Here is a 17,021-nt window from a genome sequence, read left to right as displayed (position 1 = left end):
GGGGGGGGGGGGTGGCCAGGGGGGGGGGGGGGGGCCACAGGTGGGAGGGGTGACTCGCTGTCCCTCCTGGCCAGGACCCCACCTTGTTCCCTGGCTCTCTGCGAATGAACCTTGACATGCTACATGAGCACACAGATGAAGCCATCTGGGAGGTCTTGGAGACGGTGCAGCTCAGAGCCACGGTGGCCAGCCTGCCTGGCCAGCTGCACTACGAGTGTACCGACCAAGGTGACAACCTGAGGTAGGGTCGCCCCAGCCAGCCAAAAGCTTTGTGAGGTGCTGGGGGAGAGGCAGGTGTGGCCAATGTCCCCCCCCAACCAGGGTAATATGCCCTGGAAGTCATCTCCATAGGATCATCATATAGGATTATCAACCCTGTTCTGTTTGTACCCTCAGTACAAATCCCATCCCTCATAAGCAATTCTAACTCCAACACAGTCTCCAAGTATCAAGTTTCTTTTTCCTAAAGTTGTTTCTAAATTTCTTTGGTGTCAAAAGCCAACCTCTGCTGACACAAGGCAATTTATGTCTTTATTTTTCTCACTGGGGTTGTTAAGTAACATATGATGTATGCCTTTAAAAGCTTTAAGAAATTGTATAAAATTTACCATCCTAACCATGTTTTAGTGTTCAGTTCTGTAAAGTTAAGTACATTTACATCATGTGCCTCCAGAATTTTTTCATTTTGTGAAATGGAAACTCTATAGCCCACTCCAGTGTTCTTGCCTGGAGAATCCCAGGGACGGGGGAGCCTGTTGGGCTGCCGTCTATGGGGTCACACAGAGTTGGACACCACTGAAGTGACTTAGCAGCAGCAGCAGCAGCATAGCCGTTAAACGGCAATTCTCTATTCGTCCCTCCCTCCAGCCCCCTTTAACTTTGTTTCACTGGGTTTGACAATTCTTGGTACTTCATTTAAGGATACTGGGTCAGTTCTTCTCCCTCAGTTCTTGTCTTGTCATAGCAAAGGATTGAAATGACAGACCAGGACGGCTCAAGCAGGCAGGATTTATTAAGCAAGCAGTACTCTCTTGAGAGGAGAGAGCAGACCAACCCCCGTAGGAAGGGTCTTGTCTCCATTTTCCTTTTTATATCTCTTGTTACTTCCTCTTTGGTGGTTCCTGGGGCTTGATTGGTTGTGCCCCATGCAAATGAGTCATGAGCCCAAAACAAATCAGGGAAGGGGTTGTGTCTTCCCTCTGGGCTCCAACTTCCTATGCAAATGAAGCATAAGCCAAGACCAATCAGGGCAGGGGTTGAGAGGAGGATGTTGTGCAAATGTAAATGAAGCATGAACTTGGCAGGTCCAATCAGGGAAAGAAGTGTGAGTATGTTCTCCCATTGTCATTTTGGACCACCATTTGGGGCCCTGTTTCCCTATTTGAACTACCTAGCAAGTAGAATATTATAGAACTTGACTGCCTGTGACTAGCTTATCATACATAGCATAATGTCCTCCAGGTTCACCCATGATGTAACAAGTGCCAGATTTCCTCCTTTTTTAAAGGCTGAATAATATTCTGTTGTTTGGATAGATCACATTCTTATCCATTTATCCACTGATGGATGCTTGGGTTGTTTGAACATTTTGGCTACTGTCAATAGTGCTGCTGTGAACATAGATGTACAGGTGTGTACACAGATGCCTTTTTAAAACTCAAGACATTCTAGATTCTTCAACCCACCTGACCCAGGTGTTAGGATAAGGGCCCATGGGTGGTAAGGCCCCGTGGGTGGTCAGGGCAGTAGAGGGGCAGCAGAGCTTGGTGGCCAAGAGCATAGACATAAGTGGAGGACCTTGGGCAAGTTATTTGATCCCCTGTGTTTCAGTTTCCTCATCTGCAAAATGGGAATAATAATTAGAACCTGCCTACCCGTGAAAGGATTGAACAATACATGTAAAGTTGTTGACACAGTGCCTGATGTGTAAGAAATATTCATTTCACTATTCATTTTAATCCTCAAAGCTACAGTCTCACTAATCCCATTTCACAGAGTTGGAATCTGGGGCTTCAGACTTACCAACTTGCCTGGCTCCTAAGTGGTGAGTCTGGAGCAAGGTCCAGGTATCTGACACCCACCAGGCCACAGTCAGCCAGGTTTCCTAAAGGGTTTAAAGAGCAGAAGCTAAACATGTCAGGAAATAGCCCCTCAAACACCCTTGAGCCTCCAGGCTCTGGGAGCTCAGTGACTGCGTGTCCTTGACCCTCAACTTCCTCATCTGTAATTGGGGTAAAAGAAGGACTTACTCTGTGATGATCACGACTTTTACATGACTTAGCTTGTCCTTACAACCTAGCGAGGAAGGATTCTGTAACACAACCCCCACCTTTGTGGTCTCCATGAGATGAGTCAGTATCCACCAGCACACGGGATGTGTCTGGCACACAGTGAAGACCATAGAATAGAGATAGAAATAGCCATTCCACAGATGGGGAGACTGAGGCACAGAGGCTTTGTATGACTTGCCTAATGTCACTGCTCAAAAAAGGCAAGGTGAGGATTCCTATCAGCTCTGTAGACAGGGGACCCGCAAGTAGGGACACGCATCCCTCGCTCCTGTGGCTCCCGTGGGAGTGGGGGCACATTTGTGGGCACACCCTGCGGGTCAGGCCCGATGTGCAGACATCTGGCCTGACTGTCCCATTCATTCCCAGCGTGGGCCAGAAGCAGCTCCTGTGTCTGGCACGTGCCCTTCTCCGGAAAACCCAGATCCTCATTCTGGACGAGGCCACGGCTGCTGTGGACCCAGGGACAGAGCGCCAGATGCAGGCCGCCCTGGGGAGCTGGTTTGCACAGTGCACAGTACTGCTCATTGCCCACCGCCTGCGCTCTGTGCTGGACTGTGCCAGGTAAGCCCCCCTCCCCTCCTCCCCCATCCCACTCCATGTAGCTGGCACTCCTGCAAGCAGAGGAAGGCATCAGGGTTTAGAGCCAGAAGGGCTCTGGAATACATTATCAAGTGCCCATTGTACAGAGGGCAAGACTGGTGCCCACAAGGGAAGGATGAACCTGAGGACACATGTCTAGTAGATGCTTCCAACTGGGTCCTCAGGGTCAAGAAGCTGCATAGAAGGCCAGACTCTCTCAGAGAAGACATGCTGAGCCTTCAGAGCAACTGAGTCCATGGGCTGGAGTCTAAGGAGCTGCCTGTCTCTCTCTCCCCTGCAGGGTTCTGGTCATGGACGAGGGGCAGGTGGCAGAGAGTGGCAGCCCGGCCCAGCTGCTGGCCCAGAAGGGCCTGTTTTACAGGCTGGCACAGGAGTCAGGCCTGGTCTGAGTGTGGCCCCTCCATTCTCCTCCAGCCCCACCAACCTGGAGATTCTGCCAAGCCCTGGAGACGTGCTGACCTGGGGTGATCAATGGCCCCGTGGAATTGAGTCTAGACTCCTTTCTACTCTCTGGGAGGAGAAAGTGCCATATCATCCCAGAGCCAGGAGGACACAGCCACCCCAAAGTTGGCCTGATCAGGGCCCATCCAACCCCTTCTATCCCAGAACCAAAGTCAACAGCAGCTCTCTGCCCTGGCTGGCCCCTGAACTCAACCAGGGACCTCCAAACCTGTCTGTGCCCAGGCTCCACCACAGACCAATGAAATCAGAGTCCCTGGGACTGGAGCAATGGTGTGTGTACCTTTTACAGAGTACCCCTTCTATTTTGAGATGATTGCAGATTGACAAGCAGTTAAAAAAAAAATAGTCCAGAGAGCTCCTGTATACCCCCTCCCCACTAATAGTAACGTCTTTCTTTTTTAAGTATAGCTGATTGACAATGTTGTGATAATTACTACTGTATAGCAAAGTGATGATACATATATTTTTTTAATATTCTTTTCCATTATGATTATAGGATATTAAGTATAGTTTCCCTGTGCTCTATATACATCATAAGTCATAAAATATGACTATTTTAACAATATTAATTCTTCCAGTTCAAGAGCATGGAGTATCTATTTCTTTAAACTATCTTTGTGGTTGTTATCCTTCACTCACTCAGTCGTGTCAGACTCTTTGCAACCCCAGGCAGCATGCCAGGCTTCTCCGTCCTTCACTGTCCCAGAGTTTGCTCAAATTCATATCCATTGAGTCAGTAATGCTCTCCAACCATCTCATCCTCTGCTGCCTCCTTCTCCTTTTGCCTTCAATCTTTCCCAACATCAGGGTCTTTTCTAAAGAGTTGGCTCTTAAAATCAGGTGGCCAAAGTATTGGAGCTTCAGCATCATTCCTTCCAATGAATATTCAGAATTGATTTCCAATTAGGATTGACTGGTTTGATCTCCTTGCCGTCCAAGGGACTCTCAAAAGTCTTCTCCAGCACACAAATTCCTTTTATTAATATCTTAGAGTTCTCAGCAATATGTCTTTTACCTCCTTAGTGAGGTTTATTCCTAAGTATTTTATTTGGGGGGTTGCAATTTTGAACGTTTTTTTTAACTTTCCCTTTCTGACATTTCATTGTTGGTGTAAAAAACATGCAACAGATTTCTATGTTAAGCTTGTATCCTGCTCTCTTGCTGAATTTATCAGTTCTAGTAGGTTTTGTGCGGAGTCTTTAGGGTTTTCTATATATAGTAGCGTATCATCTGCATATAATGACGATTTACCTCTTCCCTTCCAATTTGGATTCATCTTCTTGTCTGATTGCTGTGAATAGGACTCCCAGTACTATCTTGAACAGAAGTAAGAGTGGGCATTCTTGTCTTATTCTGGACTTTAGCAGAGAGGCTTTCAAAGTATTCTGAGCTGTGGATTTGTCATAAATGACTTTTATGATCTTGAGGTATGTTCCCTCAGTACCCACTTTGCTAAGACTTTTTCTCATGAATGGCATTTTGTCAGATGCTTTTTCTGCATCTATTGAGGTGATTATGTGGTTTTTATCTTTTGTTTACGTGGTGTATCACATTGGTTATGTTATGTTGAACCATCCTTGTGAATTTAGGATAAATCCCACTTGGTTGTGGTGTATGATCTTTTTATATGTTGTTGGTTTCAGTTTATTTATATTTTGTTGAGAATTTTTGCATCTATATTCATCAAAGATGTTGGCCTGTAATTTTCTTTTTTGGTGGTGTCTGTCTGGTTTTGGTATCAGGGTGATGGTGGCTTCCTAGAATGTCTTTGAGAGTGTTCCCTCCTCTTCGGTTCTTTGGAAGAGCTTGAGAAGGATAGGTATGGTATGTTTGATAGAATTCACCTATGAAGCCAACAGTAACGTCTTAAAAAACAATAGCTCAATGTCACAAGCAGGAAATTGACAGTGGTACAACCCACAGATCCTGTTCAGATTCCCAGTTTTACTTGTACTCACTGTGTATGTGTTTACTTTCTATGCAATTGCATCACCCATACAACTTCCTGCATCTGCCACAGTTGGGATGCTGCCCACTTCCATCTCCACGTGGACCCCTCACCCACACCTGCCTCCCTCCTGCCCCCATAATCACTGGTGTGGTGTCCAGGCCATGTGATTCCAATGTGTAGCCGGGACTGAGAACCACCGCTCCAGCCTCATCCTTGAGCTCCTGGGAGTATCTTGTCTGAACAGATGCACAAACCACAACCCACACAAGGGACGGCCCTCTCCAGGCACAAACCCAGCATGCAGTTTAGTTCCAAAACCAAGATGTTAAGAGCCAGGTCTCCTGGGCCTCACCGGGAGAATTTGCTCAGAATTTGGAGTTTCATCCATTTGTTTATCAAAGACCGAGTTCTGCCCCAGCAGCAGGTGGAACACCCAGGGCATTTCTGGTCACACTTCTGCTTACCAGGTGCCAGGGAGGGGAGATGCTGTTGGAAGGCCAAGGTCAGGGACGTCCTGTGCCCCTGTGCAGGATGGTCAGCGATATCCCTGGCCTCCACCCACTCGAAGCCACTAGCATGCTCTCCTCTAGTTGTGATGAAACAGTGACTGCCCACCAAGTCACTGATCCCCACCATCAACAATGCACCGATACCTGGGCACTGTAGTAGTGAGTCAGAGGAGCCTGTCGACACCCACCGACTTGTCAGGACACAGCTTGCTGTGTCCCACCCAGCTTGGGGCATCCATCCTGACCTGGGATTTTCCAGCCACCAGAGTAATCTAAACCCAGCTGCTACCTTCCGCTTTTCAGGATGTGACCAGAAGTTCATTTTGACAACTTCAAAATGGGTTGGGTGTTGTCATCTCTTGCCTGCCCATCATGCCAGTCAAATGTCGTCATTACTAGTGATTTTGCCCCATTCTGCAGATGAAGAAACTGAGGCTCGGGGAGTGGACGTAACCTGGCAAGGCCCACCCAGCTGGGAAGTGGCAGAGCGGGCATCTATCCTGGGCCTGATGCCGTCATCTCAGGCGGGTGTCCATTCAACTGCAAGATGTGGTGACATGTGGGAAAGGACCAGACACAGCGCTGCTTGTGTCTCTGCCTGGAGCTGAGCCACCTGCCACCCCGGGAGAGCCCCCATGGGCAGCAGCTGTGTGGTTGGCACCCTCCCTTGGGGTCGTTCCAGGGCCACAAGAGCCTCCTTCATGGAGGGAAGTGTTTGCCAGGAAGCAGAGTGTGGGCCATGGAGCCAGCACCCCGAGAGCCTGCTGACAAGGCTGCTGTCGGGCGCACCCCACGGCTCCTTGGACACCAACCAGCCCACTGGCCACCCAGGCCATTAATCCCCCTGCCGTGGGTCCTGCCAGCAGCGCCTGGCTGGCAGGCGGAGGCAGTGAAGAGCCAGGAAAGCCACATACAGGCCTTCCTTGGTCAGTGCCTCTTAGTAGGTCCTTTAACCTCACCCGAGTCCCACTGGTCACTGCCAGCACAGAGCCAGGCTCTAAATGCCTGTTGCCCAGTTAATCCTCACAACTGGAAAGGGAAGTTATGTCACCCTGCGCCCTCCTAGGATGCTTTGCTGAGGAAGGTAGTATCATGAGGCCCCTTTTACAGGTGAGCAGAACAGAGCGTTAAGTAGAGATGTGAATCCAGGCGGGCTGGCTCCAGAGCCCACGACTGAAGTACTGTGCCATACCACTCCTTGCACATTTCTCCAACATCAGCTCACGGATAACAGCTAAATTCCACTCCAGAACCGGACCCCCCCCCCCACCAAGGGAAAGGGATCTTTTTCTTCTTGGGCCGAGATGGGAGATCGGTACATCTGTGTTGACTGTGCTCTCCCTGGTCCCAGCATGGTACACAGCACATAGGAGGGGTCAACATTTACCAACTGGATGGATGGAGGGAGAGATGGACAGGTGGATGGACGGACAGACAGACGCATGAATGCACGAATGGCATCACCATGTGTGAAGGCATCCTAAGGGCTAGGCGTATGCTGGGTGCTTTACCCCCATCAGTATCCATCCTCACAGCCACTTGGTCAGGTGGGTGCGAGGATCCCAGATCTCCCAGTGAGGCCGTGACTCCAGAAGGGCAAGCTCTGGGGCCCCGGTGACTCCACTCTGGGCTCAGGCCCGGTTCAGAGAACATGGTCACTGAGCACGTGCCCTATGCCCTGCTCTAGAGGTGGGCGTTCAGCAAGGAACAGACAGCCCTGCTCGCACAGAGCTGCCACTGTCAAACAGGGAAGAGAGCAGGGGATGCCAACAGCTGGGGGAAGAGGGAGGACCCTGAGGTTGGAAGAACAGCAGCGAGGTGAGCCTGGGGCTCCTCTCCGGCCCAGTTCCCCTCCCAGGGGACAGCTGTGCAAAGCGCTGAGTCCAGACCTGACACGCAGCAGGTGCACAACCAAGCTTGGTCCCCCTTCTCCTTCCACGGCACCGGGTTGCTCACCTGGAAGGGCAGGTGTGCAGGGCCCCCTCCTCCCCTTCCTCAGGCTGCACCCGCCCCTCTTCATGAAGCAGGTGAACTTCAACCACAACGTCCCCACAGGCACATGCGCGTCCCATGGCCATGTGGGATCTGACCCGGGAGCTTAACACTCAGCATCAGGCCCTGAGACAAACACACGCACATCTAAAACCGACCAGACTCTCCCACGTGCCTCTCATTCTAAGGGTGATAACCTCGCAGCTGCTTTTCCTTGAGCATCTTTACCCCCCGCCCCCCAGCCCCTCCGGTAAGGCAGCCTGGAGGAAGAGGGTGCAGGGGTGGGGGGAATGCGTTCCACTGGAAGGCAGATTCCTAACCACAGGACCACCAGAGAGGCTCCCAAGGGAAATTCTTGCCACACGTGATGCTTGCCTTGCCTGTGTCTTAGAACCCAACCTGGGCCATGCACATAACACCCACATCAGTGCTCATCTTCATAGCAAGCCCAGGAGGCAGGTATGATCAGCCCCATTTTACAGATGAGGCAACTGAGGCACGAAGACTAAGTGACTCGCCCAGGGTCACACAGCCTGCAGAGGATGAGAGCAGGACTCAAGTCCGTCCACCATGCCACGCTGAGTCCCCACCAAACCCCACCTGATTCTTAACCTCTAGGTTCCCAATTCCAAGAGCTCCCTCTAGAAACAACATGCTTGCCAAGAAGAAAGGACAGCAGCAGACGAGAAGTGCCCCATCCTGACTCCTGGAGAGAGAGCGGGAATCCTCAACAGAAAGAAAATGGAACAGTCATTTAGAAAGAAATAAATTTTTTTTTTTTTACTGCAAATTATTTGCAAATCTTCACGTTTCCAGTGTTAAGTCATTACAAAAAGATCCCCAAGAAACACTTGGTTTATCTAATGTGAAAGAATGGTTTAACTTACAAAAAATAAATATATATTTTCACCTAAAAGGAGAAAGATGCTTCTCTGGTTTGACGTCAGCAATGTAATTCACATAGCGAGCATGAATAGCAACCTCTCTCTGCTTTTTGGGTCTCACTTTGGTCTCCAATTGAGGGACCTACAGGACTGAGAAGACAGCCCCCAACCTCCAGATGCTGGACCTACCTGGCCACTCCCTGGGGTGCCGCTCTTCGGCCTAACGCTTCCTCCCAAGAAATTAAAGTCTTGAGACTGTTCATCTCCCTGGAGCAGTACTTTAAAAAAAAAGAAAATCACTGACACTTGTGAAAAGGTCCTTTTTTCGTCTCAGAAGAGACTCAGTAACCGTAAGTCAAGTCATCCACCATGCCGGCCTTGACAGTGAACCAGTGGCCCCCAGTGAGAAACTGAAATCTACAAACGAGGAGGGGACTCACGGGGGCTCTTTTCAGTACCAGCTGCTCCCACCTGGAGGGACCAGCGCTCTTGGCTTAGAATGCTTCATTAACTATGAGCAGGTTTTCATTCTCAGGCACCTGGAGGCGTAAACCCATTCTAGCCGTGGGTAAAAAGACGGAGGGAGGAAGGCAAAGACTGGGGTGGGTAAGGAGGTGAGCAGCCAAGCGGGGAAGCTGGCACTGAGAGGGCTCTCCCAGCCTGGACCTCCAGGCCCGGTCATCCGGAATCCAGCCAGCAAGTCCCATTGGAGGCAGGGCTGGGAGGCTGGTTCCCAGCAGCTGAGCACCTCGTAGACCAGATGGCTGGTGAGAGGGCTGTCGGTGGTCCTCAGGACACTGCCTGAGGGTGAGCATGGGCTTCACCAGGCCCCTGACCTCCAACTGCAGCCCTGGGGAGACAAGCATCTAGGGAGAGCCACGCAAGGACGGAGAGGTGCCGGGGACCAGCGAGCTTCCCCAAGGCGCGGAATCCACAGACTTCAGCTGGAGAGACCTGAGGCAGTTGGCTGGATTTGGTCACTAGCAGATTTTACGCAGCCGATTTCTCTGGAAGTCTGGTGGCCCGAATGTCCTCACGGAGCAGGGAGAACATACGCGCCCTCCCAGGGGCGTGAGAACATGTGTGCATCTGCGGGGGGTAACAGAGCCGAGGGTGTGTGCATTGTCGGGGGGCTGCATCCCAACGTCTCTCCTGTTTCCTCACGGCCAGTTCCAGGCAAAAGGGCCAGAGGGGGGCTGCTCTGTGTATGTTTTGGTTTTGGGGGTTTTCATTTTTTTTGGTTTCAGTCTATGAGAGGCTTGGGTTCCGAAGGATGCTGACTCGTCCCTGACTGCTAGCAGGTTGGCCCTGCAGTTCTGACCAGCTGCACCCGCTCCGGGCTCACACCAAGCCAGCATCTTTGGCCATGCTGTAAAAGAGACCTCTCCGCTGCAGGAGGTCGGAGGGGGAGCCCCACTCCCGGATCTCTCCTTTGTCCAGGACGATCACCCTGCAAGGGAGGGACGCAGAGGTGAGGCGTCGGGGAGGGGCTGGCACCCCGTGCTCCAGGAGTCTACCTGGGCAAGTCCCTGCTTTGGGTCAGACCCCTAACACCCTCTGCCAGGGCTGCTGCAGTAGCCATCCACCTGGCTGCCTATCCTCAACCCCAGTTCTAGTCAATGTCCTGTGACATCACCTTCAGTACTCTCTTATCGCCTTGTGTATTTCCCTCCCAGCACAATTTGCTTTTATTTGTTGCTGTGTTTATTGTCTATTTCTGCACCCAGCCCCCAACTAATCCATAAGGTCCCTTAGGCAGGCTCCTTGTGTGACAGCTCCCGGCTCGGTCCCCAGTGTCTGGAACAGGGCCAGGAATGTGGCTGACAATCCACACATGTGTTAACTTTTGATTGAGTGATAGCAAAAATGCCTGGTACTAACCAGGACAAAGAGACACCAGGGTGGTCACTAGGTCTGAGGTCAGTGCTGCATGAGTGAATGAATGAGTGGGTAAACGGGGTGGGTGGGGTGGACCGTGAGGCCTGGAGGCCTTCTGGGCCAAGGGCGTCACCTCGTGTAGTCCATGATGGTGTTGAGCCGGTGAGCGATGGTGAGGACGGTACAGTCATCAAATTGCGTCCGGATGGTGGACTGAATGAGGTCGTCCGTTTCCAGGTCCACGGCCGCCGTGGCCTCGTCCAACACGAGGATCTTCGTCTTCCTCAGCAGGGCCCGGGCCAGGCAGACAAGCTGGCGCTGCCCAACACTTGACCAGGAGAGAAAGACCAGGAAATGAGTGTCAAAACCACCCCAACGCTGAGTCCAGGCCATAGCTGAGCGGAGGAAGAGGAGACACTATCTGCTGCTCAGACCAGGAGGGCACGTCCACCCGCCACATCCGCGCCCACATTGGCCATCACTAATCGATCAGCACAGTCTTTCTGTTGAGCTAGAAGCAGCCTCAGATTCACTCTCAACACAGAGCCCGGAGGAGATAGCCAAGATATCTGATCAGTTCAGTATAGCAAGTAGAACAATTAGCAAACTGGCCCCAAGCAAAGTTTGCCCCAGAAGGCAAACTGCCTTCTGCAGGGCCTCTCTCAGTGGACTTTGGACTCGACCTTGTGCCTGGCTTTGGCCACTGGGATGCTGGCAAACCTAGAGGCTTGGAACAGGGATGCACACCAGAGTGTGCTCACGCCTGCACCTCTCCCATCACCATGACGACACACCTGGGCTGATCTGCTGGGGAAGGAGGGACACACAGGGCAGAGCCTAATGGCCCCAGTGGAGGCCAGCTAAAATACCCGCCTGTAGCCAGCAGCCCCCACCCACGTGGGTGAGCCAAGATCAGCAGAGCCGCCTGGCTGGCCGCCCCCTTGTGTGAGTGGCCCCGGCTCTTACTGAGCACACCTGAGGGTTGGTGCTTGGTCGTCATGGTGATGGATGCAGCGGGAGAGGCAGAGGATCCCTGCTGTGCCAGGCAATACCGCTCTAGTTGCTGGATCCCGGGTGGAGCCTGGGAGAAGGGCCAGGTAGCTAGGGCCTTGGGTCGGGGAAGGGAGGGCCCAGGGCAGGGCTATTTACTGACTGGGAGAGAAGCCTTTCCAAAATGTAACAACTTCACTCTCCACTGAAAGGACCTGGTGTGAGAAAGGAGCTGTTGGGATCACCCTGATTACAGCTCATGGTAAAAATCAGCCCAGCATGAAACCTGTTTTAGATACTGAAACTTGAGGCCCAAGAGATTAGGAGACAAATGGCTCATGTGGCAGAGCTGGAACTCAAGCCCAGGTCTGAACCTGATGCAAACAGACAAAACCTACCAAGGCCCCGACAGAGGTGATGTGGAGGCCTGGCTGGGCATCACTCCGCCTACCTGAGGTTCTCCCCGCCTTCTGCGCACTCGTGGTTCAGTTTGTCGGGAAGGGCTGACACGAAGCCCTTCAGGTGGGCAAGCTCCAGGGACGTCCAGACCTCTTCATCCGAGTACTGGCTGAATGGGTCCAGGTTCATGCGGAGGGAACCCGAAAACAAAACGGGGTCCTGTTTGGAGGGAAGACAGCAGACAGCGTGTGAGGCTCGAGGCACGGTCAGACATGGGTGGGGCAAATAGGTGGGATGTAGAATGTTCTTGCTAGAATTGTTCAAAATGGGGTTTTGGAGTTCCTCCGAATCACCACTTCTGAAGATGTCAAAGATGGGAGAAAAATCTGGAAAACTCTGAGTTAAGGGAAATAAAACAGATTTCTTTCTTGTCAGATTTCCCAGAGCATTCAGTACACAAACATGTTGGGAACTTTCTGGAAGCGAGAACCAGCATGCGGATTAGGGCAATTCCTAATTTTAAGGTACATGGATTCCCTTCCGTCTCCTGCCTCCAAATTAAAATCTGAGAAGAAATTTAAGGCAACACAACACTAAGAGGCAACATATTATGCAATCGCCACCTACAGGAATCGGTCTAGAAAATTCATCATTCTAGCCTAGCTCTTGGGAAGGTGAGAGATTCCTGTCCAGCAGAGAAGCAAGTGTCTTAAGTGGATCCTGTGAAATGCTTAGGACACTGCCTACCGGGTGGCTGGAGTAAAGGAATGAATGAAACCTACTTAATTCTCCCTGTTATTTAAGTGTGAAGGGGAGATTCCATGAAGAAACATAGCATAATTTCAGTAAAAAGTCATGAAAACCACAAAGCAGGAACAAATGTCCATCTATTCTGAAAATACACACAAGTCACTTTCAGTGTGACCCCACCCACCTGGGGGATGATGGTGATCTTGAAGCGGAGGTCGTGCAGGCCTATCTTGGCGATGTTGACGTCATCAATGATTATCTCTCCCTCGGCTGACTCTTTGATCCGAAACAAGCCCAGGGTCAGGGATGACTTCCCGGCTCCTGTCCGCCCCACGATGCCAACCTGGGTGAAGTGGGAACGCTGGTATCTGGGCTGACCTCTTGCCCCTTGCATCCTTAAGTACCAGCCACAGAGCAGTTCAGTCATCTGGTCGACCCACCCTTCTCTCACTATATCTACTCCCCTCAGCAGCTTCCAGAGACATTCCTTTAGGGGCTGTTTTGGGCAAAGGTCAAGAAGGACTTCCTTCTCTCTGCCAGCTCTTTTTAGAAATTAAAATTATAATCAGTTCCTTTAGTAAGTTAGTTATTTGCAACTCAAGACAGTATTAAGTAACAATCAAATGGTTTTTCAGTTCTATGATGGTGAGTTTCCCCATCCTGAGGTGCTGGAGTATCTCAAAGGTTCAGGAAGATGCCCCTGTATCCCAGCTGAGTGAGCAGAGGTCATGGGCATGACCTGGCCTCCACTTATCCTCTTGAGGGAACTAGGCTCCCCACTTAATGGCTAATGACTGACGTTCCAGGCAGAACTCTCCCCTTCTCATCTGGGCTTCAGAGAGGCAGGCTCCTCCACCCTTGGACAGCAACTCACAGGGCAGCCTCATTATGCAACATAAGCCAGAAAGCCTCCATGAGACCACCACCCACTCTGTTCCTCCTCTTGTTACAAGTTAGAGAAACTCTCTCATGGGAACGGAATATTCTAGGCCTCCTGACTGGCTGTTTAACAACTCCTGCATGTTCAGAGAAGAAAGAAACACTGGCCTCTGGCAAATGGGCAGAAAGACCCTCGGTCTGATTCCTCAGGAGGGTTTGAGGGTCTCAGGGCAAAGACGTCCTCTAGGAGCAGCGATACCCTTGAGCCATCCCTAGTAGTGAGGAGAGCATCTTTCTATTCTAGAGGCCTCGTGGCCAAGGGAGCGCATGAAAAGGGGAGGAAGGGACTGGTCAGTGAACTGGGAGGCTCACGTCTTATCTAGAAAGAGCCAGGTGGGGAGAATGGGCCCGGTGCTGCCAGAAGTTCTGAGCTTTCAAGAAAAGCAGGAAATGGAATTTTTTTTTTTAAACATAAAACATTCCAGATTTTTCAGTGTTGGCAATCTCCAAAACGTATCTCTCTGGCTCCTGGGCTACCAGTCTGCAGTTGGGATGCTCTGAGCAGATTTTACTGCCAAAGGCTCTCCCCCTCCACCCTGTGGTTCGGGGGCAGGGGAAACCTGGTAGCAGCCTGTGCCCGCCCACGGACGGGCAGGGGTTGAGGGGCACCCACCTTCTCCCCGCCATCGATGGTGACGTTGATGTTCTTCAGAACCAAGTCCAGGTCCTCTCGGTACCGCAGGCCATAGTCCCGGAACTCCACTCGGCCCACCTGGGGCCAGTCGCTGGGCGGTGCCATATCCTGGATTTGCCAGGGAGCCTGCGATGACAGTGGGCAGTGGGTGGGCATGAGGGGTGTGAAGTTCGTCTCACGTGCCCCAGGGCTCCACATGAGTGGCTTCAATGACCCCTCTGACCTCACAGCCCCCTCCTTCCCACTCACTGCCTCACCACTCCTGCACTGACTTCTGGACTGTTCCCTAAACACACCCACATGTGCTGCTTCTGGGCCTTTGCACTTGCGGCTTCTGCCTGGAACATTCTGTGCCAAACTACCCCCTTGGCCTGCTTGGCTGCTGTGGATCCAGGTTAATGCAACTGCCCTCCGAGCCCTGGGCCCCTCTTCTCCCACACTCTCTGCGTCCACTGTCTTTGAGGGCGCTCACTACCTCCTGGCATTGTAAGCAAGTGTCTCTTTACTCCGTCACCCACAGCCCATTGGAACAGCCCCTCTGCAAGAACAGGTTCTTTCACTTGTTCACTGCTACATCCTAGAGCCCAGAGCACGCAGGAGGTGCTCAATAAACATCTGTGGACTGAATCAATGAATGGCGGTCTCCTCTAGACAGACACAAAGCTAAAGGAGAGATACTCTGATGGCTTCGAAGGCCTGGAAAGTTTGAAAGTGAAAGTGAAGTTGTTCAGTCGTGTCTGACTCTTTGCGACCCCATGGACTGTAGCCTACCATGCTCCTCCATCAATGGGATTTTCCAGGCAGGAGTACTCAAGAGGGTTGCTACTTCCTTCTCCAGAAGACCTTCCCAACCCAGGGATCAAACCCCAGTCTCCCACATTGTAGGCAGACGCTTTACCGTCTGAGCTACCCGGGAAGTCCATGGCCTGGAGGTCGACCTTAGTAAAAGCAGCAGCCAACACTTGACGGTCACTCTATCACATGACCTCCTTTAATCCTCACTACAATCCCAAGAGTGGAGTCCCTTCCCATCCCCAGTTTACACACGAGGGAACTGAGACACAGAGAGTGAAAGCAACTTGCCTGGAGTCACACAGCCCCTATTTCTGAAAAGCTACTCCGTTCAGGTCACATTTCCTGAGGTCTACACCTGGATATGCTCTGGGCTACGCTCCGCACTCTCTTCAGGGAAGAGAGGAATGGAGAGGACAATGAAAGAGGACTTCCATCCTTTCTCCCCCATAAACTTCTTACGTTAGTTTTTTTACACCCCTCATATAAATAAGGAGACACTGCTGTAAGAACATGGAGGGGACTGGAGAGAAATCGGTGGAACTTTCTACCTGTAAATATATATCGTATGTAATATATACAAACAGGTAAGTAAACAGATATATTTTAATAGTGGTTAAGACTCTGGATGATCTTTTTCTTGTATTTTTCAAATTTGCTCTTATTCTAAAACTATAAAAATAAATAATTAGAAGTAGTGAAAATAAGTACAGTATTTTTCAAAGTAAAAACCTGAATTTCACACTTTAAATGAGTGAACTGCATGGCATATGAATTATACCTCAAGTGAAGTTGCTCCGTCGTGTCCGACTCTTTGCGACCCTTTGAGACTCTTGGTGGACTGTAGCCCACCAAGCTCCTCCGTCCATGGGATTCTCCAGGCAAGAATACTGGAGTGGCTTGCCATTTCCTTCTCCAAAATCAAGGAAGGATAAATCAAAGTAGGGTGAGAACCTGCTGTTGTAATGTGCTCTTATTTCCACAGGGGGCACTCTCATCATTCTGAAGAATGCTGTCTGATGAGGTGGGCCCTGGTTCACGGAATTCAAGGACTTGGCACAGGTCACTTCAGTAAATCCCTAAGTCAGAGTCTAACCAGGGTCCCTTTAGTTTCATTCCTGGGGGGCATTTTCTTGGAATGCAGTGATAGTCATGCAATTGTGCCCAACTCTTTGAGACTCCGTGGACTGTAGCCCACCAGGCTCCTCTGTCCACGGGATTCTCCAAGCAAGAACACTGGAGTGGGCTGCCATTCCCTTATCCAAGGGATCTTCCCAACCAGGAATCAAACTCCGGTCTCCTACATTGCATGCAGATTCTTTACCGTCTGAGCCACAGGGAAGCAAGCCCATGTGATCTTAGGCAAGTAACTAATCCTCTCTGTGTCTGTTTTCTCACCTGCAAAATGGGGGTGATAGCAGAGGGTGAGTTGCAAGGTTGTGTAAAGGATAAATGGATTATTCTATGCAGAGTGTCTAGAACAGGGCCTGACACCGCACAAGGGCACAATGTGTGTGTCCCTATTATTATTGGTGGTGGTGGGATGGAGTTATCACCAGGCATTACTGCTACTGTCATTAACACTGCTCCTGCTATTCAGGGATGGTGTGCAGACAGAATAAGGCAGTTACTAGGGGCAATGTGACACCAAAGCCTTGGGCCCTACTCCCAGCTGTCCTGCTGACCATGAACGTGACCTCAGACCAGCCATCGCCTCTCACTACGTGCCCTTTTCCTCCATCCATAAAATGAGGACTTGGGTTACATAACTGCAGGGTTTCCCAAACTTCGGGAAACTCCTTACCAATAATAGCATAATTTGTGCAATATCCTTATACTGATTCTCTTGTTACTGATACCTGATATTTTTAAATGACTCACTTGTACTTAACTTTTAAATCTAAAGAGAAAATTAGTATGATTCATTTTGCATAATGTAAGTCCCCATTC

General features: G+C 50.8%; 2 protein-coding genes across 5 annotated transcripts in view; one reads left to right on the top strand and one right to left on the bottom strand.

Annotated features, from left to right (window-relative positions):
• Nucleotides 1–5,349, top strand: part of LOC120882493 (multidrug resistance-associated protein 6-like) — a 64,723-nt gene extending 59,374 nt beyond the window's left edge. The window contains exons 28-30 of the mRNA XM_040266508.1: nucleotides 75–241; nucleotides 2,658–2,852; nucleotides 3,172–5,349. Coding sequence (XP_040122442.1) covers nucleotides 75–241; nucleotides 2,658–2,852; nucleotides 3,172–3,280 — 471 coding nt within the window. The 3' untranslated portion in view covers nucleotides 3,281–5,349. The remainder of the gene's footprint in view (nucleotides 1–74; nucleotides 242–2,657; nucleotides 2,853–3,171) is intronic.
• A 3,209-nt stretch (nucleotides 5,350–8,558) lies between these two features.
• The window catches only part of ABCC1 (ATP binding cassette subfamily C member 1), a 153,614-nt gene continuing 145,151 nt past the window's right edge, over nucleotides 8,559–17,021 (bottom strand). For 3 of the 4 annotated variants that reach the window (XM_040256946.1, XM_040256938.1, XM_040256955.1), the window contains 5 exons: nucleotides 14,259–14,405; nucleotides 12,891–13,049; nucleotides 12,009–12,175; nucleotides 10,701–10,895; nucleotides 8,559–10,139 (listed from right to left, as the gene is read on the bottom strand). In XM_040256946.1, the coding sequence (XP_040112880.1) occupies nucleotides 10,031–10,139; nucleotides 10,701–10,895; nucleotides 12,009–12,175; nucleotides 12,891–13,049; nucleotides 14,259–14,405 (777 nt within the window). In that variant the 3' untranslated portion in view covers nucleotides 8,559–10,030. The remainder of the gene's footprint in view (nucleotides 10,140–10,700; nucleotides 10,896–12,008; nucleotides 12,176–12,890; nucleotides 13,050–14,258; nucleotides 14,406–17,021) is intronic. The other variant, XM_040256929.1, reaches the window with a different exon arrangement.

This window comes from Oryx dammah, unplaced genomic scaffold (assembly GCF_014754425.2).
Source record: "Oryx dammah isolate SB20612 unplaced genomic scaffold, SCBI_Odam_1.1 HiC_scaffold_2, whole genome shotgun sequence".
NCBI lineage: Eukaryota > Metazoa > Chordata > Mammalia > Artiodactyla > Bovidae > Oryx > Oryx dammah.
The sequence above is the reverse complement of the archived record's forward strand: the minus strand, read 5'-3'. Positions and strand labels throughout refer to the sequence as shown.